This window comes from Notolepis coatsorum (assembly GCF_963971535.1).
Source record: "Notolepis coatsorum genome assembly, chromosome: 11".
Lineage (NCBI taxonomy): Eukaryota > Metazoa > Chordata > Actinopteri > Aulopiformes > Paralepididae > Notolepis > Notolepis coatsorum.
In genome coordinates this window covers 69,951,269-69,977,261 of record NC_140175.1, presented here as the reverse complement: position 1 = coordinate 69,977,261, position 25,993 = coordinate 69,951,269, and the positions used below count along the sequence as shown (strand labels likewise).

The 25,993-nt window shown below is 42.9% G+C and overlaps 1 protein-coding gene across 3 annotated transcripts in view; it reads right to left on the bottom strand.

The window, feature by feature from the left end:
* Positions 1 to 6,369: 6,369 nt before the first annotated feature.
* Positions 6,370 to 25,993, bottom strand: part of fer (fer (fps/fes related) tyrosine kinase) — an 82,075-nt gene continuing 62,451 nt past the window's right edge. For all 3 annotated transcript variants that reach the window (XM_084324408.1, XM_084324407.1, XM_084324409.1), the window contains 8 exons: positions 24,448 to 24,570; positions 23,379 to 23,435; positions 22,986 to 23,101; positions 20,939 to 21,033; positions 20,387 to 20,510; positions 20,038 to 20,192; positions 13,736 to 13,858; positions 6,370 to 13,016 (listed from right to left, as the gene is read on the bottom strand). In XM_084324408.1, the coding sequence (XP_084180534.1) occupies positions 12,880 to 13,016; positions 13,736 to 13,858; positions 20,038 to 20,192; positions 20,387 to 20,510; positions 20,939 to 21,033; positions 22,986 to 23,101; positions 23,379 to 23,435; positions 24,448 to 24,570 (930 nt within the window). In that variant the 3' untranslated portion in view covers positions 6,370 to 12,879. The remainder of the gene's footprint in view (positions 13,017 to 13,735; positions 13,859 to 20,037; positions 20,193 to 20,386; positions 20,511 to 20,938; positions 21,034 to 22,985; positions 23,102 to 23,378; positions 23,436 to 24,447; positions 24,571 to 25,993) is intronic.

Here is a 25,993-nt window from a genome sequence, read left to right as displayed (position 1 = left end):
TCTTGAATATTTATGAGAGAAGAAAAAAATAAGCACAATGTAAACTCGTCTCAACTTTCTTCAACTAGCAACCTCGTCAAGTGGGGATCTACCGAAGGCACTTCCTTGTGGTGAAAGCGAAGAAGGAGGCGAGTAGGTAGCCACACACCTGCTTATGAAGGTAAGCTGATAGGGGTGTGGTCAGACGAATGTTGGGATGTAAAGGTACATTGTGGAATTTTTTATTCAGTGCGCGTGCACGAGCGAGGTACAGTGCAGTAGTGACGCCGAGCAAGATCCATTACGAAACAGAACTGTACATTGGAATATTGACAAGACCATACTTGGTCATTTACTGTACATTGGAGGGGGTTGTGTTAGGACATTTACAGGGGCCAGAGTGTTTTTGAAAGTGGGTAGTGATTCACATTCCTTTACAGCTTTGGGTAGGGCGTTCCACATTGATGTGGCATAATTGCTAAACGTGTTTAGTCCCTTGTTTGAGCCGAATCTGGGTTTAACATGATTTGTGGAGCTCCCTCTGGTGTTGTGATCGTGGTATTCACTGACCTTTGGGAAGTATTTTGACATGTACATGGGTACCTTGGTCGTGTAGTGTATCTTGTAGACCAGGCCCATTGCAAGTTGCTGTACTCTGACTGTCGTCTACTCTAAGCCATCCTAGGTTGTCAAAGTGGGCAGGGGTGAGGTGGGTTCTAGGAGTAAGGTCAAGCAGTAGTCTGACCAGTTTGTTTTGAGATGTTTGTAATTTTGTTTTTAGCGCCTTTGAGGTGCTTTGGTACCATGAGGTGCAAGCATAGTCGTAGTACCCTTGAATGAGTGCTCCTGCCAGAGTCTTCAGGGTATTCTTGTTTACCAGTGAGGAGATCCGGTACAAGAATCGAGTTCGTTGGTTGACTTTTTTTATTACATTGGATGCCATTTTGTCACAGGAAAGATTTGCCTCTAGGATGGAACCCAGGTAGGTAATATCTTCTTTCCTTGTGACAATATTGTCACCCACTGTAACTGAGAAGCCGTCGGTCTTGCTGAGTTTGTTATTTGAACCGAAGAGAATGCCCATGTGTAATGATAGTTTGTTATCAGCGAGCCATATGCAGATTTTGCCTAGTTCTGAGCTGAGGGTTTTTTCAACCTGTAACTTGTTCTTGTCAGAGACCAGCAGGGCTGAGTCGTCCGCAAACAGGAACAAGTTGCAGTCACAAGCTGACGACATGTCATTTGCATAAATTAGGAACAGTAGCGGACCTAGTATGCTTCCTTGTGGAACACCACAGCTCACTGTGAGGGGGGGGGATAGGGTACCGTTTACCTCCACCATCTGCTCTCTCCCCTCCAGGTAGGATTGCATCCAGCTCACTGATAGACTATCAAAAAAAACCAATTGCTTTTAGCTTGTCAATCAGAATGGTGTGATTGACAGTGTCGAAGGCCTTTTGTAGGTCCAGCATGACCATGCCGCAGTATTTGCCCGCGTCCACCTCTTGTTTGATGTGGTCGTTTAAATAGAGAAGGCATGTGTCAGTGGAGTGGGATGTTCTGAAGCCAGATTGGAATTCGTAGATTAGATTTTTTTTCCGCAAGGTATTTTTCTACCTGTTCGTATAAAGATTTTTCCATGACTTTCGAGATGGAGGTAAGGATAGAAACAGGGCGGTAGTTGCCTGGGTCTAATTTACTGCCTTTTTTGTGCAGGGGTGTTACTCTCGCAATTTTGAAGTCCTTGGGGACGTGTCCCTGTTTTATGGAGAGGTTTATTATGTGTGTGATGACTGGGGTGATGGCGGCTGCTGAGTCTCTGAGGAATTTGGAGGGGATGTTGTCATAGCCAGTGGCCTTGTTAGGTTGGAGGGCTCTCAGTTTTTTGAGTACCTCATCTGTTGTTACCATTTCTAGTTTGAAGTCGTCTTTGTGGACCCCTAGGTTCTTTTTTTTGTGACCAAATTTAGGTGGACCCCTAGGTTCTTGTAGTATGCTACTATGTGTTCTACCCCATAATGCCCTGAGTGGGAGGGTAGTTTGTTTACCAGTGTTGTGGCTATGTTTGTGAAGAAACTGTTTAAGTAATTGGCTACATCCAGCTTGTCTGTGATGAGGGTGCTGTCCGTCTTTATGTTTATGTTTGAGAATTTGGTTTTAAGTTTTTTATGCAGCCTAGTTGGTTATTGAGTAATTTCCAAAGTTCACATGGTTTGTTTTTGTTTTCCTCAGTTTTGTCATTGATGAAATTTCTTTTTGCTGTTTTGATCATGGAGTTTACGTCATTTCTTAGTCTGTTTCTTTCCAGTTTGAGTTCAGTCACGTGGGCTTGGAGTTCACTGCTCGTGCTTTTGGTAAGCTTTGACTGAATTTTACGAAACTCAGAGCATTTTTTGTCTCTGGTTTTCATAGCGGTCAGTATTTCATATATTATATATTATATGACATTCACCATACAGATAGACAGTACTGCTACATCTATACATTTATGACATACCAGATTTACAAATACAGTACTGTTTGTGATACAAAAAGAGTCTAAAAAAGAGAGTATATACATTTGACGTAGAAACTGTACATTGGAGGAGGTTGGGTGGGTGGGGGGGGGGGTTGGGTAGGCAGGGTGGGGGAAACTGTACAACTGTACAAGCAAAACTGTACATTGGAATATCGACAAAACTTTACTTGGTCCCAAGAAGAGGGTCTTGTGTATTATTGGGTTAGGACATTTACTGTACATTTACAGGGGCCAGTTTCGAATTGCAGTCTCCCGTAGGTGTTCTTTGAGAGTGGTTTTGAAAGTGGGTAGTGATTCACATTCCTTTACAGCTTTGGGTAGGGCGTTCCACATTGATCTGGGTCAGAATCTGGGTTTAACATGATTTGTGGAACTCCCTCTGGTGTTGTGGTCGTGGTATTCACTGACCTTTGGGAAGTATTTTGACATGTACATGGGTACCTTAGTTGTGTAGTGTATCTTGTAGACCAGGCCCATTGCAAGTTGCTGTACTCTGTCGTCTACTCTAAGCCATCCCTAGGTAGTCAAAGTGGGCAGGGGTGAGGTGGGTTCTAGGAGTAAGGTCAAGTAGTAGTCTGACCAGTTTTTTGTGATGTTTGTAATCTTGTTTTTAGCGCCTTTGAGGTCGGACTAGTCGACTCATTTTCAGCAACAGGGATTTCACTCTCCCTGGTTGCTCTCCGTTCTTCTTGGTAGGCAATGAATGAAAACGAGTCACTTTTTCACTTTATTGCAACGACCAGGACTCAGACCCTCGCCGGCTTCCCACCCATGAACACTGCCTTATTGTGTTCGTAGGAATGTGCCCAAGGAGGTACCGCTGCCGGGAATTGAACCCTGGTCTCTGCGGTGGTAGGCGAGTGCTTAGACCTCTACACACTAGCCACCCAGTCTATGCGTTTAACTTTTTTCTGAATTAATTAATTAATTAATTATAGGCACAATGAAATAAGCTAGAGTTGGGAGTCAATAATGGGACCCTATCCTTACTGTTACAAGTTACAACAGAAATAGATACATGGTAAATGGTGCATTAATCATCAAAAGCGCTTTACAATTTGTTCCTCACATTCACACAGACACGGAGGCAAGGTGCGGACCTGCTCACGGGAGCAATTAGGGGTTAAGTGTCTTGCTCAAGGAGGAGAGGGAATCAAACCGTGAACCTTCCGACTATCAGACGACCGTTCTTCCTCCTGAGCCACTAACTAGCTAGATTTGATAAAAAAAATAAAAATCTGGGAATTTTTTTTAAAGGTTCTTGTGCACAAATTCTGGGCTTACGACCAAATTCAAGTCAAAGTTGTCATGTATCTTCTTGTCAAAATCAGCTGTATAACGTTTACTTTCTCCAATGTTCTGTGATGTATCAAAAGCTAAATCCCATTTCAAACATTACCATACTAGACACTTCAGTCTTGGGTATACAGTAGTAATAATAATAATTTCTTAGATTTATATAGCGCCTATAGGGGGAATGGAGATCAGAGGAACAATTAAGTAAAAAGAAAAGAGGGAAGTCAGGCAGAGTCATTGAGATACATTTGGTGAAGAGGTGAGATTTTAATGAGTCCAGGGATGTAGCATTGCGGATGTTTGGAGGAAGGGAGTTCCAGAGGGTGGGTGCAGCAACAGAGAAGACTCTGGGACAGACAAGTGCGCAGGTTGGTGGTGGGGATGGAGAGGAGACCGGAGTCAGAGGACGCAGCGGCGCAGCCTCAGGGGTGCGATGGAGGTCAGCTAGGTACCGGGGGCAAGGGAGTGAAGGGATTTGTAGGTGATGAGGATCTTAAAATGGATGTGGGACTTGACTGGAAGCCAGTGGAGGTGGGACCGTGGGAGTGATGTGGTGCCAGGACTGGGTGCGGGTGAGAACCCTAGCACCTGATTTCTGGACATACTTCAGCCTGTTCAGGGCACTGCTGGGTGGCACTGCTGGGTAGCACTGCAAGAACTGAGTTTGAGTAGTCCAGACCGAAGGTGATGAAGGAGTGTATGAGTGTCTCTGCTACGGAGTCAGGGAGAGATGGCCGGAGTCTGGATATGTTCCTGAGGTGGAAAAAAGCAGATTTGGTTGTTTTGATGTGAGAATGAAAAGAGAGGGTGGAGTCAGTCCAGTATGACACCCAGGTTGACTTCTGGGGAAGGGTGGATTGAGCAGCCATCCACTTCTAGGAGATCTCCAACCTTCCGGAGAAGTGACTGCTTGGCCACAACCATGAGCTCTGTCTTCTTGCTATCGAGTTTAAGGCAGTTGGATGACATCCAGGCCTTGGTGTCAAGGAGGCAGTTGATGAGGTGCTGTGGGGGGTGAGGTGCTGATGTAGAGCTGAGTGTCATCAGCATAGGAGTGGAAATTGAGACTGTGTTTCCGGATGATGTGACCAAGGAGGAGCATGTAAATAGTGAAGAGGAGTGGACCAACTTGGTTGACTGGCGCAGGGTTGGAGGTAGAGTTACAGATGGAGATGGACTGTTTTCGGTCAGTGAGGTAGGACTCACACCAGGTGAGAGCTATCCCAGTAACACCCAGATGGTCAGAGAGGCGGTTGAGGAGAATGGAGTGGGAGACTGTGTCAAAAGCCGCACAGATCCAGGAGGATGATGTGACCAGGCTGCTAAACGAACAATAAACACTATGCAACAACCATGCACACACACCCACACTCACTTAAACAAACAACACACTGCAGCACCCACTCTCCACACTTTAGATCACACAAACACACTTTATATTTATTGATAAAGGATTTGCACTACAACTCGTACACCTACTGTAAATTGTACCTAAATTGCACCTCATCCTATTTCTGCCTTGCACTATATAGTATTGTATATCAGTACACTACACAGTATTGTACATTATATGGTAACTCAGTTACGTCTACTCTGCATCGAACATTGTACATATGGCTATACTGAACACTGTGACCTCATTTTTTTACTTCTAATTTACATGCTATACTATGTTATTTTATTTCATACTTATCTTGTCTTGCACAGTCTCTGGAGCGTAACAGTAAGAAGCATTTTGTATAAAAGTATTCTGTACTTCTGTATGACAACTATTAAAGAAACTTGAAACTTGAGTCGGTGGCAATGGGGAGGTCATTGGTGAGGGCAATCTCGGTGCTGTGGTGTTCCCTGAAGCCAGATTGGAAGGGTTCATAGAGCTCATGGTTGAACAGGTGTTGGTGTAGTTGGGCAGCCACTGCTCTTTCCAGGATCTTGCTTAGGAAAGGAAGGTTGGAGATCGGCCTGTGATTCCCAAGGTCATCTGGGTCCAGACCAGGCTTCTTCAGTATGGATGTGACAGACGCTGTCTTGAAGCTAGAAGGTACCCTGCCTGATTCCAGGGAGGAATGAATTATTCCTATATAATAATCTTATTAATTATTATACATATCTACTAGACACTTCAGTCTTGACTCTTGGGTATACACCTACTAGACACTTCAGTCTTGGGTATACAGTACATACCTACTAGACACTTCAGTCTTGGGTATACAGTACATACCACCTACTACAAACTTCAGTATTGGCTCTTGACTTGGGTAATAAATAAGAACTAATTTCGTTTCCACTCACTCTACATAATGACATCACTGTCCCACTAGGGGGCTCTGGAGACTAAATTACTCAAGAGACAGATCCATCCAAGAGAAAGGTGGTGAGCGAGATTAGTCTTAATTGTGTATAATATTAAGACAGAATTCGGTAGCACCAAGACAATTCTGATGAAGTTGAAAAGCCACAAACTAAACAATATGTAAAAACAAACATGTTTTATTTTATTTTATACATATCTTCATCAGGGAGTAAAATTCTATTGAATCACAGGATTTGCCTCAATTCTTGTCCTATGAGGTTTATTTACATTATGCAAATGTTTTGTGTCAAGAGCCCCGAACCCACAATACTTTCTTCAGCATTTTTCTGATTGTATCTGTTGGAAATCAATGGCTGCTGTATTCAGAGGCCTTTCCACCACAACAAACAAAAATAAGACTGCTGCACACCATCAAATAAATGCCACATCACAACAAAATAAAAATTTCAAGTCACATAAATAGAGCCAGACGGGGATCATAAACATGTTGTCTTTATGGGATACATGGCTGGAAGATATCACTCCAGAACTGATACATACAGAGGAACACGCTGTCACACTTTCTCCTGGTACGTCTCTCAAATGATTAGTGTTTTGTAAAATAAAACATAGGGGGAAAAAACGACAACAAATAAAGCATCTACAAGTATTTACATCATCCTGATAAGAGGGATGTTTGGTTGGAAACGGAGTACCGCAGAGGGAACCCGACGTAGCTACGGTATAGTCGCTGGTTAAAGTAGTGGGGCAGTCGTGTGGAATTGGTTCTTTTTGACGATATGAGACAAAAGTACAGACAACTACACTGATTCAGAGAATACCATTTCTTACATTTTAATATGTTAAGACGAGCAACGGTAGTTGCCTCTGATCCTGCAAATTCCAGATAACTCCAGTCTTTGATATGTGGTTGCCTTGATACGAGTTCATACATCAGACCTTTGTTCAATACGATTTTACATTTTTGAGATCTGTTAGCCGTTCTGTGCCTATGCATGATGCCAGCTCCATTTACTTTGTACAATGTATTTTAAACACCTTGTAGATGCTCACACCTCATCTGATGACAATGGTTTACCAACCCGTGGGTCCGGTCTGCACACTGTTGCTTCACTGTGCCCTAGTCGAGCACAAAGCGATGAGGAAGTGACTCAAAAGCATCAGAACCAAATCGCTCACGGTCTGTACTTCCGTCTCATTCATGGTTTGATCAGAAGTGCTACTATCACTAGGAGGCTACTGTGTACGGCAGCAAGAAGCAATTTCAAACAACTGCTCCATTAACTAGAGACCGTGTTTCTCTACGGTTAACAGATGGAAAACCGTCAAGGTGAGAACAGTCAGTTTGCTGGTTGTTGGAAGAGACTCGATGACTTCACAGAAGATGCTGCCATAGATGCAGAGAGCGAGGGGGGGGGGGGGGGGGGTGGCATGCAGTCATAACCTCTCATCACACGCCCCGGTCAATAGGCATCCATAGAAGGACAACATTATGAGACGATAGGGATGGGCGATATTGACAGGAATTTACAAATGGTACAAAATCAGTGTGGATAACAAAATTGGCTATAAAAGACTATAATAAAAAAAATACTGTTGGTCATAATTACCTGCAAAGTTGCCCGTGTAGACGGACTAAAATGTCCGTGTGTGTTATAGCCTTAAAGGACACCATAGATGACCAATGGGACAGAATATAGGTCTTCTCTACAATGTTTCAAGGGGCAACGGGCACTGGAGCTGCGCTGATGAACGACAACATGATGGCACCTTGTGGAGACGCACAATACTGAGCAGAGACAAATAGCTTCACTATGATCCTCATTAATGAAATGCTGATTCTACAATACGTTTTACAGTTCTGTAGAAAATAAATAAAAAAGCACCAGATTAAGATGGAGGTAGCAAAAAAATAAAACAGAAAAAAACAATGAAATAATAATAATAAAATAAAAAAGTTCAGAGGACAAAGAATGACGAGAGCGAAGGAAAAGAACAGAATGGAAAATAAAGGAATGATCCTATGGTTTAAATGCAGAGTTTACATTTTCTTTTTTTTTAAACTTTATTTTTGAGCGTTTATCGCTTTTTCTGGTCAAGCATGACCGACAGAAACAGGTTGAATGGGATGTAGAGTAGGGGAAGACACTCTGAGAAAATACGGCGGGTCCGGGAATCGAACTCGTGTACCCCAGATCCGTGACGAGCACGGTTGTCCCCGACGCAGAAATAGCGCAGAGGTACGCGGTGAGCTACGGGAGCTCGCCCAGAGTTTACATTTTCAGCTGACAAAGTTACCATGATTATGTACACTGAGGGTTTCCCCATCATGACAACGTCCCGGGCAGGTGAACCTGAACTTCAACTACAGTACAACACTGTTGTAACTTAAGTGTGGGAGAACAGTCAAGGAGCCAGGCCTCACATTCCAAATGCAAAATGTGGTGCGAGCTAACAACCTCCTCCTACCAGGAGTCTCGACAACATTTCAAGGGCCACTTGAAAAACAGTTTATTTTTTTTGGTGAAGTGCCCCTTTAATTTATTTTAGTTATATTTATCTATAACTTAATATATAATGATTTGTCAACAACAACCATGAAGAATAGGCCTATAATTCCACCCGAAACGTGCATGAATTAAGCTTAGAAGCTTTCTTTTATCGCTTTCTAGTTATCCAAATATGTATCGTTATATTTTTGTCAAATATGTATTGTTAAATATATTGTTATATTTCAGGTTCAAGGTCATCTGTACAGAATAACATCATGTTAGGAAAACCTTCAGTGTTCGTTAACGTTCTGGGGTTCATCCAGAGGAAAAGACAAGATGCTGGTTTCAGTTCATAGTGGAACAGGCAACAAATACAAAAAGACTCAAAACGATTCAAATTAAAACAATATTAATTACAAATAAGACTTAATTTCTCTTTTTTGAAATAAACACAAAGGGCTTCGATTCAAATAGGTAACGTTATATTAATTAAGGTGGTCATCTTCACACAAACCCTGAACTTAATGACACAAGGAGTCTCAAATTGCACTTATCCTCCCAAGTAGAGGGCGAATGGTTTTAGTGGAGGGAGAGGGGGATGGAGGGACTGTTTTGTGTTGGATGAAGAGGAGGCTGATTAGATGGAGGAACCTATGGATGGAGTGACAGTTGGATAGAGTAACACAAGGATGGAGTGACAGTTGGATAGGATGGAGAGAATCATATAATAATGTAGGAATGCACTCATACCAGCTTTTAACAAGGTCCTAAACCAATGCCAAGCTTTAGTTTTACTACAGTATACACGAGTGGTTCTCAACCAGGGGTGCTTGACTGGGTTCCAGGGGGTCCCCAGAACAATGGGGAATAGTTTAATTTAACTATTTGAGTCACTAGGCAATCCAAATGTAAACAAAAGGGTGGACTAATATGGAGTAACGTTAGGACTTTTTTCTCTCTTTTAAAGTCAAAATTACTTTCTGAACCTTTTGATACAAGAACTAAGATCATATAATGGCTACACATGAGTATTACATGCAGTTTGATCTTGTAAAAGGTTTGTTTGCATTTGCAATGTTTGTTAAACATTGGAGTAAATCACTATTTTCAGTTATAAACTGAAAAGACGCCAAAAAGCACATTTTCCATAAGTTAAGGTCGACTATGTGGGGGGGCCTTTAGTCCAATGACGGAATGTATAAGAGTGACTACTGTAATCATAGGTTTCACTCTCCTCACCTACAGTGTAGACAACAAAATATCTTCCCCAAGATAAACATCGTAACAAATGTGGGGTCTTTGCGACCCAATGTGTATCAATGTGGGGGTCCTCGACAAAAAAATATGCGTGTTGTGTATAAAAAATAGATATATGCAGCCATTTATATATAATCCACATTTCTCCATTAGAGGGATCTACCATGCTTGTGCCAGAAAGTGCAGAATATCAAGTGGCTTTGCTTCGGTTTCTGACACGTTACATGTGGTTCTTAGTATCAGGTTTTAGGTGTTTCAGACTCATACTGGCCCAATATCAGTGCATCCCTAATGGGGTGAGTTTTAACTGGAGGAAAGGAGGGCTGGAGGTTTAGACAGAGGAAGAGATGGAGGGGTGGAACATCCATTTTAGTTGGGAGGAACAGAAAGTTTGTCAAGCAGGGCCAGGGTTAATTCACTGTCAACTGATGAAATCAACGTGTACATTTCTGTTTGTTTGCCAATAACAGAGCATTCGGTCTCAATCGATTCTCATGACAACCATATACATTTAATTTTTGTCCCATTATATTTAAATTTTTAAGAAAAATCATCCACTCCCTGACTCGATTTTACTTTACAGTTGATCCTGGTGGAGGGTCGACATTAAGACACGCAATGAGGGATCCACATTCCTATTGAACCTCAAATCAAATATTAGGGACCTTGGGCTTTGAAGCCAAAAGCAGTAAGTTATCAGCAAATCAATAAAAGCCGCCTTCACACGTGCAAAGTTTCAATGCGGCCGGTAAATGAGATCTATGTTGTAGATAGGCATGTAGGTAGATATAGGTATGACTAAACATCCATGTCTGAGAAAAACTGTTCAAAATTTATGTTGGGATTATTATTTATATAAACTATGTCTTATGCCGATTTAGGGACATCCAAGCATTCAGGTCAGCCCTAGTAGGATCTTCCAAATAATTCTTCTCACTCTGTGGTGGAACAATAGTGCGGCAGCAACAGTGCATGAGGTTTAAAAAAAACTAAAGAATTTAAGAAAATCTGTAAATTCATGGTGGCTTTAGCAGACAAGCACAAGACCAGATATGAAACACATCCGTTCTTAAGAGAAAGCGCTGATCTTAATGTCTTTCAACATGGAAGATAAAGTCCTGTTTTGTAGTGTACATGAACTGTGAGCTTAAACGGGACCAGTATTTGTATTTACCATGAGGTTGTGGTTAATTCAGTTTTGTTTAATTGGTGAATTGGTGAATCAAAAAATCTGTCCAACTAGTTCGAACCAACTCTGGAGTTCTGGTCCTGTGGTCAATGATGGAATTCCCTCCGTTGGGATGATGTCTCGTCCTCATCTCATTGGTTCAGACGAGATGCTGAACCTCCAGAGTCCTGCTGGACTGACTCCTGTCCTATCAGATCCGTACAGCTCCGGATGGGCGAGTCAGGTAGGGACAGTTAGGGAAGGTTCTGGGAAGACTGTCTACAGTATATGGACCGGTGTCCCAACTGAATTACCCACATGTCTATTAGAAGGGATGCAAAATGGCAGTGGAGAAATAGTGGGTGATGGAGCTGTGACCAAGAGGCAGACAGCAGGAGAGGGGCTGGTTAGCAGTCAGGGAGGGCAAGAGGTTGCTAAGTAGATAGAGCACCAGACAGACACCTTTGCCCGTTTCAACTAAGACAAGTTCATATACATAAGTTATACTAGTACTGTATATTGCTGTTGTAAGAAAGCAGACATCACACTGCATGTGCCATCGGTTTATCTTAAGATGTGATCCACATGATTTAGTCCTTTCTAGGTTTAGTAGGTGGAGCGTGGCACTTAAACACCGCCAGGCTTAGGGGTTCCATTCCACGTGCAGCCCAGTGAATGGAGAGCGTGGCACTTAAACACAGCCAGCGTTACGGACTCCATTCCCAATGGAGCCGCCCCATACTGAAAATGTATGCGCTCAACATGATCTGTAAAGTTCCTTATCAAAGTACCCAAATGGAGGATGTGACTGTGTTGTGGTCTGTAGACCTGCTTGGTGCCAAGGGTCAGACACAAGGGGGCGGAGTAGAGGCGTAGCCTTTCCGTGTAGAAAACGGTCGAGTTCTGTGGGCCGATGCGGCGAGTGGCACTCTGGGCCACGGCGGTTGCCGCGGGCGACACAATGACCCATGAGCATCGTTCCCTCTGTTCCGCTTTCCACTAGAACAGCTGTGAGAAGATGTGCTCCATCTGCCGTCTCCCAACGAATGATGAATTTCTTCCATGCAACGACGTCATCGTCTAGTCCCCTTTTCATTGGCTTGCAGGACAGAGGCAGAGTCCAGACAGAAACACTGGAGTAATTAAAACCCATGATGAATAAAGCAGAGTCTCTCTCTGTGTTCTCTATTAACGGCTCAAAACAGACAAGACACTTGCATAGGTAGAACAAACGATGACAACACGGTGACCTAGTGACCCAAACACCCCAGTGGAGAGCGAGACCAGGCCTGGGGCAGAGAGGCTGGAGGACCAGCTGTCTTAGTGACCCAAACACCCCAATGGAGAGCGAGACCAGGCCTGGGGCAGAGAGGCTGGAGGACCAGCTGTCTTAGTGACCCAAACACCCCAGTGGAGAGCGAGACCAGGCCTGGGGCAGAGAGGCTGGAGGACCAGCTGTCTTAGTGACCCAAACACCCCAGTGGAATGCGAGACCAGGCCTGGGGCAGAGAGGCTGGAGGACCAGCCGTCTCTCTCTCTCTTGCTCCCTCTCTCGCTCTTGGAGCTGGTCTTCTCCTTTAGGGATGTGACCAGGAAAACACACACAAAATAAGCAGGAAATAATGGGGAGGTGGTAACGCAGGAAAACAGGAATCTCTATTAAATATGAACAGGAGTTTTGTGTCCAAAATAACCCCCTTGAAATCCTTGGGAAAAAATGAAAAAAATAAAATCACATCCCTGATTTTATTAAAATCACCCTCCTCCTCTTCTCCTCCTCCTCTCCACCTGTTTTCTTTTCATTTCTCTCTCATCTTCCGCCGGTCCGCGGGGGCTTGTTGGATAGGTTCTCCTGTTATTTCTTTTTGACTGAGGCAAGTTCTTTTTGCAGTTCAGAGAATTTGGGCCTGTTGTCCGGCTTGTACTCCCAACACTTCTGCATGACTTTATAGACGTCCTCGGGACACTTCTGGGGACAGGACATCCTGTAGCCTGGAGAGAGAGACGGAGGGGAAAGACGAGAGAGGAAAAGTGTCAAAAGGCACAGAGAAGATAAGCTACTCCTCTGCATGTGACCCTTCCCAACCAGTCAGGAGCAGTGGGGCAGCCTGGCGCCTGGGGACCAGTCGTAATGCCAGTACCTCGGTCCAGGGCGACGGCAGGGATGTACCCAGCATGCATGTCTTTAATGAGACCCACGTGAACACGGGGAGAACATGGAAACTCTACACAGGAAGGCCCCCTGCTGGGGTTTGAACCCATGACCTTCTTGCTGTGAGGCAACAGTGCCAACCGCTGCGCCACCGTGCCGCCCAGATACACGTTGTCATTAAGTAGGATATAGATAAAAACACAAGTTATCTAAAGTAAATTTATCATAGGGAACTAAATATTTAAAGGTAGAATCTGTAATGTCGTCAAACAGTGACCTCTAGGCAAAAGAGCCCTGCTTGGTATTGTGCGGTTTACTTTTTGTTTTGGTCTAATGTGTTGTTTGGAGTTTAGTAACTTACGTGTGGCCAGCAGTAGCAACCCCTCTTCTGTACCCACTGAAATCCAATCCACACATCAAATAAAAACAAAAACTGTAAACAAAGCACAATACCATGTTGTCATCATTTGCCTAGAGGTCACTGTTTGACGACATTAGTCTTTCTTGTTCAAGTGTAAATCGAGCCACTGAGAGTGGTGATGTCACAGTCCAGTCCTACCTTTCTCCACCTGCTCTCGGGCCTGCTGATTGGTCATGCCGGGGTAAGGACACACCCCTAGGCTGAACGTCTCCCACAGTAGGATCCCATAACTCCACACGTCACTCTCTGAGCTGTATCTCCCTGAAAACACACACACACATTATTATTATTCTTTTTTTTTGTATCTACTTTTTCTCCCATTTTCAATTTCTCTCCCATCCCAATTTCGTATTGTCCAATTCTACCCTCCCCGGTCTCAAACGCCGTTAGGCCATGCCTCCCACTGGCCAGCTGCAATGTGGACGAAGCCTTGCATCACGTGTCCCCTCCGGTACTCGAGGAAGCAGCCGTCGCATCTTTTCACCTGAACAGCACGATCTCTCAACGGCGAGGGTCTGCGTGAGAGGGACACGCCGCCCCCGTTGCTTCCTGATTCTGCTGTGCAGGCGCACCAACCGACCTGTAGGAGTCGCTGTCCACAACGTCCGATCCCCACCCACCAGCTTCCCACCCCTAACACTGCCAATTGTGTTAGTATGAACGACCAGCCAAGCTGGTAGCAATGCCGAGAGCTGGGCTCGAACCCAGCATCTCCTGCATTAGTGGCGAGCGCCTTGCCCACTGCGCCACTTAGCCGCCTACATTATTATTATTCAATGTTAATTGTCACAGTACTACCCATTACGCACATTCCTTATTATTAAAGGAACCATCCACGTTTGATCAAGCATAAGCTCAGTCTGCAGATAGTCACAAAACAATGTTGTATTAACCAAGCTTTCTTGAAATAGCTTTGGGAGCACGTAACACAGCGTTTTGAAAGACAATGGGAGGAGGAGGAGAGGCGCATATCTGAACCGGTTTCAGTAGAACTGGTTAGGAGTTAGGACTGAGAAATACACCCTTCTCTTATGTGACCCCCCACACATTTGGTCTTTTAAACCCAGTCAGTCGCTCATTCCCCAACTCTATAGGAACGCCCATCACTCAGGGCCGTGGTGCAGCAGTAGTAGTGTTAGTAGTAGTAGTAAGTAGTGTTGTTCAAGTCATTCTGAGTAGTGTTAGTAGTAGTAGTAGTGGTGTAGTTCAAGTCATTCTGAGTAGTGTTAGTAGTAGTAATAGTAGTAGTAGTAAGTAGTGTAGTTCAAGTCATTCTGAGTAGTGTTAGTAGTAGTAATAGTAGTAGTAGTAGTAGTAGTAGTGTAGTTCAAGTCATTCTGAGTAGTGTTAGTAGTGTAGTTCAAGTCATTCTGAGTAGTGTTAGTAGTAGTAGTAGTTCAAGTGAACCTAGAAAGCGCCTTTGCAAAACAGATTCTTTGTTTGGTACCTTTCAATGTTATTGATTGTTAGGCAAAGTAAAATATATTGTTGGTTTCCTGTTGGTTGTCAGTTTGGCCATGGGTAGGTAGGGAATTTATTTAATTACATTTTTTTATTTTATTCTTTCACACGGCGACTATGGATAGGGAATTTCTTTATTTAATTAAAATGTTCACAACAACATGGATGCATGTACTCTGCCAGCATGTTTAATATCCATAATACTAAATGTTTGACTAAGATTTCTATGAAACTTTATTAATTTTTAATAATATTTTTTTTTTTTAAACTCATAAAATATATTGGGTCGCACCTAAATCGGCAGGGTCGGTCGGCAACCGGAAACCAACTATTAATTTTGTTAGGCCTTATGTATTACTTTCACATTACTGTCTGTGGTGTATATTCACATTGTGGTTTAAGGCCATGTCCACACGTATCTGGATATTTTGCAAAACGGATATTTTCAGGCTCCGTTTAAAAAAAATCCTCGTCCACACGACAGTGTTTTTTTTATCCACTTTTTCTCCCATTTTTCTATATTTTCTCCCATCCCAATTTCGTATCATCCAATTCAACCCTCCCCTGTCACGAACGCGGTTTCTTGCCTCCCACAAGCCGGCTGCAATGTGGACTAAGTCATACATAGCACAAGTCCCCTCCGGTACTTGAGGTAACAGCAGTCGCATCTTTTCACCTGCGCAGCTCGATCTCTCAGTGGCGAGGAGTAACGTGTGGGAGGCTCACGCTGCCCCCGACACTTCCTGATTCTACTGCGCAGGCGCACCAACCGACCTGTAGGAGTCGCTGTCCACAACGCCCGATCCCCACCCATCAGTTTCCCACCCCCTAATACGGCCAATGTGTATTAGTATGAACGACCAGCTAAACTGAAAGCAATGTGGAGCGCTGGGCTCGAACAGGCAAGCCCAGCGTCTCCGTCATTCGTGGCCAGCGCCTTGCCCACTACGCCACGTAGCCGCCCGTTCACACGACAGTGTTAAAAAAAAAAAACTGATCCAGACGCTAACACATAAACGCATATAAATTGCTCCAACAAGCATGCGGGCCAGTAGGTGGCGATAAGCGATATCTCAAATACCATAGTGGTACGAGCGGTCAGGACGATTGAGAAACGATAGGAATTATCCATTGGTTCCCCCAGCCCACGTGACCATTCCTAGCACTTCCATTGGCTATATTGACATACATACAGTAGATAATAAATAGATAGATATAGCGGTGGATTAGATGCAGTCCAGAGGAAACAACCAATCTAGATATGTCATGATTCAATGCTTTACTTCTGCGCACTGGGCGACGGAGAGATACAATGTCAATGTTGAGATCACAATCTCCGGATTCTGAAACTAAATATGGCGAGTCCTTATCACAAACTATATATATATACTAATTACAACAAGACATTCATTAATTGCATTGTACTGTTCACGTGTGGTGCCGACATCCTCAACATGACATGTTTAGCAAAACATTAAATATCTTTGCAACAGTTTGTGATAATGCCTCGCCTTATTTTGTTTTGGAATCGCGATATTGTGATCTCAACTCAACATTGTATGATATCTCTCGAGAAATAAGTGGACGAAAAAAAACGTCACTCGCCACTTAAATAAATCAAAAGCGTGTATTTAACAACCTCAAAATTTTTCGAAAAACTGTTTATATTAACTTACTAAATAAACAAAAACTAAAAATCTACTTATGTAAACGAAAATGTCCAGTATAACTAAATAACAGATACATCCCTATTACACGCAAGCAGCGTCTGATGGCCGCATCTGTCGGCACTGGAGTATACAGTAGCTGTTACATCTAGACATTTATGAATGATATACAAATATACAGTACTGCTTAAGAGGCAGAGATCAATAAGAGAAAATATATACATTCGAGGGGGAAGAAACTACATGCTATTTCTGTCTGTCATTTCAGCACCAGGCGCTGTCCATCTTATTGGCTCTGTGCGCTTCAAGGCTACGGGTGCCTATTGTATTGCCATAGATAGAACAACAGTCTGAGCATGCGTAGTGAGCTGTGGCGTCATCGTTTATCTAGACTATGCGTTTACAGTGGCTGCACGGATCCACTGAACGGATATTTTGGAAAATCTTCACTTTAAAATGCGTTTAAGAAAACCTCCGTTTATGTCTCTGAAAACACCCTTTACGTGTGGATGAAAGGCCCAATCGTGGAATAAAATGTGCGTTTGGCAAAATATCCAGATACGTGAGGACATGGCCTAAGTGTGCTGTCACTAATTGGTGGTTGTGATTGACACTGTTTCTTTCTGTTGTTTTTCCTTGTAATTAAAATGGCCGCTTTTGTAATTGGCACAGGTGTGGTGATGAGGCACCACGCCCTGATAAGCAGAGCAGAGTGCAGGCTGCAGTGTCGCTGTCGCTTGTCACTGGTCGCTCGTCACTTGGTCTCCAGAGTCTCACCTGAAGTGCTCACCTTGTGCTCTCACCATTTCCACCATTTTGGCCATTGTTGCCATTTTCGTCCATGTACTTTCTTTTTTATTATATCCTGAACCATGGAGACTGGAGCACCCAGCTCTCCATTCTTTTTGTTCTTTAGCTAGCTGTTTCAAATAAATATTGTTATTTTTGGTAACACTTTTCCGTTTTCCTGTGTCCACCTGTTTACATTCAAGGCCTACCGGGGAAACTAGCCATATTTTCCTGACTGCTCAGGCCTTAGGGCAAGTCAACTAGGCTTGAATGTAACATTGATCATAGCATGTCGTAGTAAATACGGAGGTTGTGGGGAAGTTATATTATATATTACAAATTCACTATCTGAAATAAAAGTGACATTTTCTTTAAGGAACAACTAGGAGCAATGTGTGGATTGCTGCAGTGAAACTAAATAACAGACAAGACACATACAAAGATTCTGTAGCACTCATAAATCTATTTTTCCCTATCTTTCCTCCCATCCCCCAATTTAGCCGTTCTGCCAATTCCCTTCCTGGTCGTTGCGCTGCTCGGTCGGTCTGCGAAGGCCGAAGGGTGTAGACTACCACTACGCCTCCTCCGATACATGTGGAGTTGCCAGCCGCCTCTTTTCACCTAACTGCGAGGAGTTTCACTGGGAGAGCGTAACTCTATGCTACCCAGCTGCACCGTGTTTTATTGTGATGTTTCTTTTTACAGTGGCTTATTTTATTGATTCATTGTCTTGTCTGTCTGTATGTAGCTACTGACCGGACAATAAAGAACATCCATCTTCATCCATACTCTCACCAGTCATACTGGATGTTTCTTTTCTTTTTTTTTTATCCACTTTTTCTCCTCCTGTTTTTCTGTGTTTTTCTCCCATCCCAATTTAGTCGTTATGCCAATTCCCCCCTACCCCTCCTGGTCGTTGCTCGCATGTGCCCCCCACTGGTCGGTCTAGGGAGCCCTGAAGTCTATCAGATGCTTCCTCCGAGACATAGGAGACAGCCAGCAGCATCTTTTCACCTGCCAGTGCGGACTCTCATTGGTGAGGTGTAACGTGTGGGAGGTCACACTACCCTCACCATCTCCCTCCCTCGCTGTGCAGGCACCCTGACCGACCTGTAGGAGTCACTGTTTACAACGACCAGAATACCACCCCACCGGCTTTCCTCCCGCTGACTCTGCCAATTGAGCCAGTATGACGGCCGGCCAAGCCGGAGGCAACGCTGACAGCCGGATTCGATACCAGTGTCTCTCGCGTTGGTGATGCGCGCTTAGTCCGCTGCGCCACCCAGCCGCCATACTGGATGTTTCTAAGGACCAGTTTAATAAAAAAAACAATATATATAATAAGTTACCACTTTATTGTCCCAGAGGGATAATGTATTTAACCCATCCTAACCACTTAGGAGCAGTGGGCTGCCACTAATACCTGGGGAGCAGTTAAAATTTCAGTGTATGGACACTTCTGACACGCTGCCACCCCTAAATCATGCATGTGTAAAAAGGTCTACATGAGCCACGTCTGTTCTTTACCATAGTTAAGTGCCTCTGGCGCAGTCGCAGTGCGTACATACTGTAGAGGTCTATATGAGCCGGGTCTGTTATTAATATGTACCATAGTTAAATGCCTCTGGCGCAGTGCGTACATACTGTAGAGGTCTATATAAGCTGGGTCTGTGTGTAGTTATGTACCATAGTTAAGTGCCTCTGGAGCAGTGAATGAATGAAAACATTTATTTAAAATGGACACCACAGCTACATTGGACCAGTCACAGTGGACAGACCAGATGTGTTGTTTTGCGTGTTTATAGCACAAGTGCTAGTTTTCAACACTAGTCCATTGAGGCTTTTCTAAAAGATTAACAGTATAATACAGAATTAAACAAATCAGAACAAATAGTTACCAGAACAAGAGTCCATGATCAAAATAACAAAAGCAGTCCGCGTCTACATATGTGAGCACTGCTGCTTTGATTTCAGCCATACCTTGAGTCCTCTGCTGAAGACGTTGGCATTGGACTCCAGTTTTAAACCAGTAGGCAGAGAGTTCCATAAGTTTGCCCCGTTAACAGAGAAGGCAGACTGTCCAAACAAACTCTTGCACATGGGAACAGTACAGTCACCATTATTGGAAGCTTGTGTGTTTGCTCTGCTAGAGCTCCAACGTCTAACCACCAGTCCAGAAAATAATGATGATACATGATTGTGCAAACATTTAAAAACAAGTCTAATATTACAGAAAATTACAAAATTGTCAAACGTGAAAAGATTGTGCTTACTCAAAACACTGCAGTGATGTCATCGCATTGGTTTACGGTCCATGATTTTTATAGCCTGTTTGTATATTATAGTTATGGGTTTTAGTATGGTTTGTGACCATGATGTGATACAGTAAGACAAGTGGGAAAGAATCATAGCGTGCATATAAAGTTGAGCAGCTTTAGTTGACAGATCCCTTCTAATAAAACGAAAACAGTTTAAATTAAAATCTATATGAGCTGGGTCTGTTATTAATATGTAGTTATGTACCATAGTTAAGTGCCTCTGGCGCCGTCCATTTGATGGGAATCTGTTTGAGACCAGAGGAGGAGTAGATCCCATCGTCCTCCTGCCTGCTCATCCCAAAGTCGCTGATCTTCAACACACTGTTTTCTCCTACTAGACAATTCCTCGCTGCTAGGTCCCTGAGAGGAGGAGAGGTAGAGGAGAGGAGAGGTAGAGGAGAGGGGACGAAGAGGAGGACAGTGTACAGTGTACAGGTGAAAAGACAGTATGGTAGTAGTCACAATGTAACTTCTAACACCCGCAAAGCATGTCAGTAACCACCATAACTCCTCATCTGATTTGGCAGGTACCTGTGTATGTTTGACTACAGTACCTGTGTATGCAGTTCTTGGCTTCTAGATATGCCATGCCAGCAGCAGCGTCCAGGGCAAATTTAACGAGCTGTTTGATCTTCAATTCCTCCTTCTTCTTCCTAAGAAACGTTAGGAAATCACCACCTGGACAGAGAGACATGCAGGACGTCAATTCATATCCATTTATAAAGATGGGAAGATGATAGAAGATAACCTTACTGCTACCAGTTAAATATTCATGTATACATGGGCTAGCCGCTAGAACCAACAATCAGACTACACTGTAGAAAATCACAAAATGTTTGAGACATTTTGTAATGTCTCAAACATTACAAAAATGTTTGAGACAACATATTTTTTCTTACAATATAGATGTAGATGGAATAGACATTAGAACATTCTGGTACAAGTTCCATGACTAATGTATTATATAGGTTAATAGAACCTAGAACCAGACTATGTAGATGGAATAGACGCTAGAACATTATGAGTTCCATGACTAATGTATTATATTGGTTAGGACCTAGAACCAGACTATGTAGATGGTATAGACGCTAGAACACATAGCCCACCTGGTATCAGTTCCATGACTATGTATATAGGTTGTCTTTGTGTACAGACTCCGATCAGCTTCACAATGTTGGGGTGGTCATACTGCTTTAGGATCCTGGACAAACAACATAGAACACTTCCTTTATCTTCAGTGGTAAGCCATAATAAAGGTTCACACATATCCTGCATTAGTACTGTATTCAGATTCAGATTACTTTATTCACCATTTTATACAGGTACAAAATGGAACGTGATTTGACATTTCAGTGCATACTTTTTTCACAATTAAGAACAATACAACAGTAAATAAATAATTTTAAGTAAAGTGCAAGACAGGACAGAACAGTGAGACAACAATAAGACTGTGAAAGTGCAGTGATTGGGGACATGGATACAGTGCAACACAAAGTTCAAGTATACACCTGGTACCTATTGTAGAAGTGCCTGTACCTGTCAACTACCGTGCGTCTATCCTGAATAGAGGTCTTGTAACACATGTTGTGTAGTACATGATGTTACTGTTCCGTTTTGTTGATATATTTCTCATATATACGGCTGACCTCGACTAGTCGAATAGTAGACTAATCGATCGAAAGGAGCCGTAGTTGACTGCCAACCTCTTAGTCTAATGCAATTTTTTTTTTTTTTTTTTTTAAGATTATAATTATTATTTTAATCATTCTTTCCAAAGGCCTAGAAGCGTGGCTAACGCTAATGGCGCTCATGCCAGCGAGGCTAACTGCCTAATTAAACGGGCACAGAGGCACTGAAAGAGGATTTCACACACTAGACAAATATCAAGATGTATCCATCAGTGGACCAATTGCATTCTTTCGCAGAGGAGTCGACTACCAGTCAACTATCTGCAAATTTCGGCCAATCAAAGTCGACTATACAAATCCTTAGTCGGGGACAGGCCTAATATCAACTCATTGCAACCGTTGTTTTGCACATAGCAACCATCGTCTCTTCCAACGTGTAGGGAAATGGGCATTCCGAACATTCCGTGCAAGGCCTCTATTAATACTTATACAATAGTCATCATAGTGAAGCACCCCAACCTCTGCAGTTATCCTGACCTGCATCAGTACTTTCCAAACAAATCAATGACCAAATCACATTAGCATTCTGGTTCCCATATTGTGGACCATTGTCTATTGGTCCAACTCTCTTGTGAGATATACAGTATATCACACACATTTGGCTAAGTTACAGTCATAGATATCAACCATACATGCCATGGAAATCATGACACATATACCCAAAATGAGCCCCATATGTTGTGTATATCCTAATGTTTTGCAGATATTTTGACAATGTTTTGAACACACTTCTGGTCTCATAATATAATCATGCATGCTCTACCTGTCAGACCATAGTATATAACATCATGTAATATAATCATGCATGCTCTACCATACCATAATATATACCATCATGTAATATAATCATGCATGCTCTACCATACCATAATATATACCATCATGTAATATAATCATGCATGCTCTACCTGACAGACCATAATATATACCATCATGTAATATAATCATGCATGCTCTACCTGACAGACCATAATATATAACATCATGTAATATAATCATGCATGCTCTACCTGACAGACCATAATATATACCATCATGTAATATAATCATGCATGCTCTACCTGACAGACCATAATATATACCATCATGTAATATAATCATGCATGCTCTACCATACCATAATATATAACATCATGTAATATAATCATGCATGCTCTACCTGACAGACCATAATATATACCATCATGTAATATAATCATGCATGCTCTACCTGACAGACCATAATATATACCATCATGTAATATAATCATGCATGCTCTACCTGACAGACCATAATATATACCATCATGTAATATAATCATGCATGCTCTACCTGACAGACCATAATATATACCATCATGTAATATAATCATGCATGCTCTACCTGACAGACCATAATATATACCATCATGTAATATAATCATGCATGCTCTACCTGACAGACCATAATATATACCATCATGTAATATAATCATGCATGCTCTACCTGGCCTCTGAGAGGAACTTGATCTTGAGCTCTTGAGGCAGATCTTCTTTACACGTCTTCACAGCCACTGGTGTTTTGTCGCGTAACGTTCCTTTAAACACCTCTCCGAAGTTGCCCTGGAAAACAGAACATCCAAGAAGAGGATATTAGGACAGAACTACTGGATGGAACATATTCTACTTAAAAGTCCCAATCAGTGATACAAATGTAAACACTACCAAAAATAAAAACTGAGACGTTTTAATTCTCTGGACCAAAGAAAACTCAGATTTGCTGACATAAATAGCCCTGAAAATTTGTTTGGATCATGAAAACATTTGAATAAAATAAAACACAACCACCATAATCATCATCATCATCATCAACATCCTAATCCTCACAATCAGTCCTCACCTTCCCTAGTAGTTCTCCTAGAATCACATCTTCATGGTTCAGAATCCACTTCTTATCCTGAGAAAAACACAACAACACTAGTTATATTCTGGACACTGAGTGAAAGAAAATTAAGGAAAATAAACTCTGCATGAATGAATCAGAATGAATGAATCAGAATGAATGAATCAGAAAATGAATCAGAATGAATGAACCAGAATTAATTAATCTAACAGAATGAATTAATCAGAATGAATTAATCAGAATGAATGAGGTCAGAGAGCAGGGTCAGTGCCTTGCCAAAGATGTGCTTGGGGTGTGAGTGATAAGGAACAGGGTGCAGGAAGTGGGTGGGGAGTTAGATGGTTGGCTACACGTTGCTACGGAGAATGGTCACCATCTTTGGAGGATTGCGTACATCAATTTGCACTGAGAAATCACCAAAACTGAGAAATGTACAAAAAACTGAGGAAGGAATGAAGAAAAAGATCAAGGTTTCTTCCATGACGGTTGCAAGAACTTCTGTGGCAGCTTCTCACACAACAACACTTTCAAAAGCTGCCCGCCAGTCAATCCACACAGCCAATGGGAGTGACCCTCTCTACAGACAGCGGCCCGTCAGTCAACACACACAGCCAATGGGAGTGACCCTCTCTACAGACAGCGGCCCGTCAGTCAACACACACAGCCAATGGGAGTGACCCTCTCTACAGACAGCGGCCTGTCAGTCAACACACACAGCCAATGGGAGTGACCCTCTCTACAGACAGCGGCCCGTCAGTCAACACACACAGCCAATGGGAGTGACCCTCTCTACAGACAGCGGCCCGTCAGTCAACACACACAGCCAATGGGAGTGACCCTCTCTACAGACAGCGGCCCGTCAGTCAACACACACAGCTAATGGGAGTGACCCTCTCTACAGACAGCGGCCCGTCAGTCAACACACACAGCCAATGGGAGTGACCCTCTCTACAGACAGCGGCCCGTCAGTCAACACACACAGCCAATGGGAGTGACCCTCTCTACAGACAGCGGCTTGCCCCCGTCAGCTTCCTGAGCTACAGAACCATAACAATACAAGGTTTACCTTGATGACCGGGTTGAGCAGCACAACCGCAGACTTCTTGGTGATGACCTGCTTAGTGGTGTAGTGGTGTTCTATGAGCTGAGGGATGGTTGGGAAGCCTGTCCCCTCAAAACGATACTGACTCTGGAGAGACAGATGGACAGAGACAGAGACAGAGACAGAGAGAGAGAGAGATGGACAGAGAGAGAAAGAGAGACAAATGGAGAGTGAGAGAGGGAGGAAGAGATGGACAGAGGGGGAGAGACAGAGAGAGAGAGAAAGAGAACGAGAGAGAGAGAAGAGATGGACAGAGAGAGAAAGAGAGACAAATGGAGAGTGAAAGAGAGAGGAAGATATGGACAGAGAGGGAGAGAGAGAGAGAGAGAAAATGAGAGAGAGAAGGGATGGACAGAGAGAAAGAGAGACAAATGGAGAGTGAGAGAGGGAGGAAGAGATGGACAGAGGGGGAGAGACAGAGAGAGAGAGAAAGAGAGAAAGAGAGAGAGAGAGAGAGAGAGAGAGAGAGAGAGAGAGAGAGAAATCAACGTATTATATAGAATGTATGATAATCATTGTTGTTTGGTCCCAGTTGTTCCTCCTGCAATGAATCGAATGAATGATGATATGGAATCTGTAATGTGAAACACTTGTCAGCAAACTATATAATGACATGTTACTACTGCTGCTACTACTAATACTAGTAATGTTAAGCAGAAGAGGAAAAACCAAGGAAACTATAAAAGAAGGAAGGGTCATCACGTCAGAATACCAGCGTTCTATGCTCTGCTTGGTGGCAGACTTTGGTGCCAGTTCTATTGAAGCCCATGTGAAATGTATGGAGAAGCTAAATGTACCAGCTATCTGAGGAAATATACACCAACCAATATATCAAACGTTAGCTAGTTAACAATGCAACACATTGCAGATGATTCTGCCATCCAAGGTAATACCCGTTTAAATTATTCTGCCATCCAAGGTAATACCTGTTTAAATTACAAGGAGATGGCTGTTCCCATTCACTCAATGTCGACCTAACTGAAAGTTTCCTTGAGGAAAAACACGGAAGTGGTACTATTACTATAACTACTACTACTACTACTACTACTAATACCAAGCAGCAGAAGAAAACGTACATCAGCAAACTATATAATGAAGTGTTACTACTGCCCAGATCTGCACAGAGCCTAGAGGCTTTTAAAACGCTGCTCAAAACGCACCTCTTTTCCCTGGCCTTTGACCAGAGTTAGCCTGCCACTTTTGCGGTTACTCTGGACTTTTTATCAAATTTCTTGTCTCTTTTATATTGCACCTTGTTCTTGTTTTTCTTAATTGTATAGTACCTTTTCTGTAATTTTAGTGTATTTATCATCATGGCTTTAGTAATTTGTAAATGTGCTATAGAAATAAAGATGACTTGACTTGACTACTACTGCTGCTACTACTAGTAATATTAAGCAGAAGAAGAAAACAAACTATGTAAGGAAGTGGTGCCACCGGCACTCCCTAAAAACTTGGTATCTCATTAATGAACCTACCCCACCTTAACCACCCATTGGGTGCGGTGCAT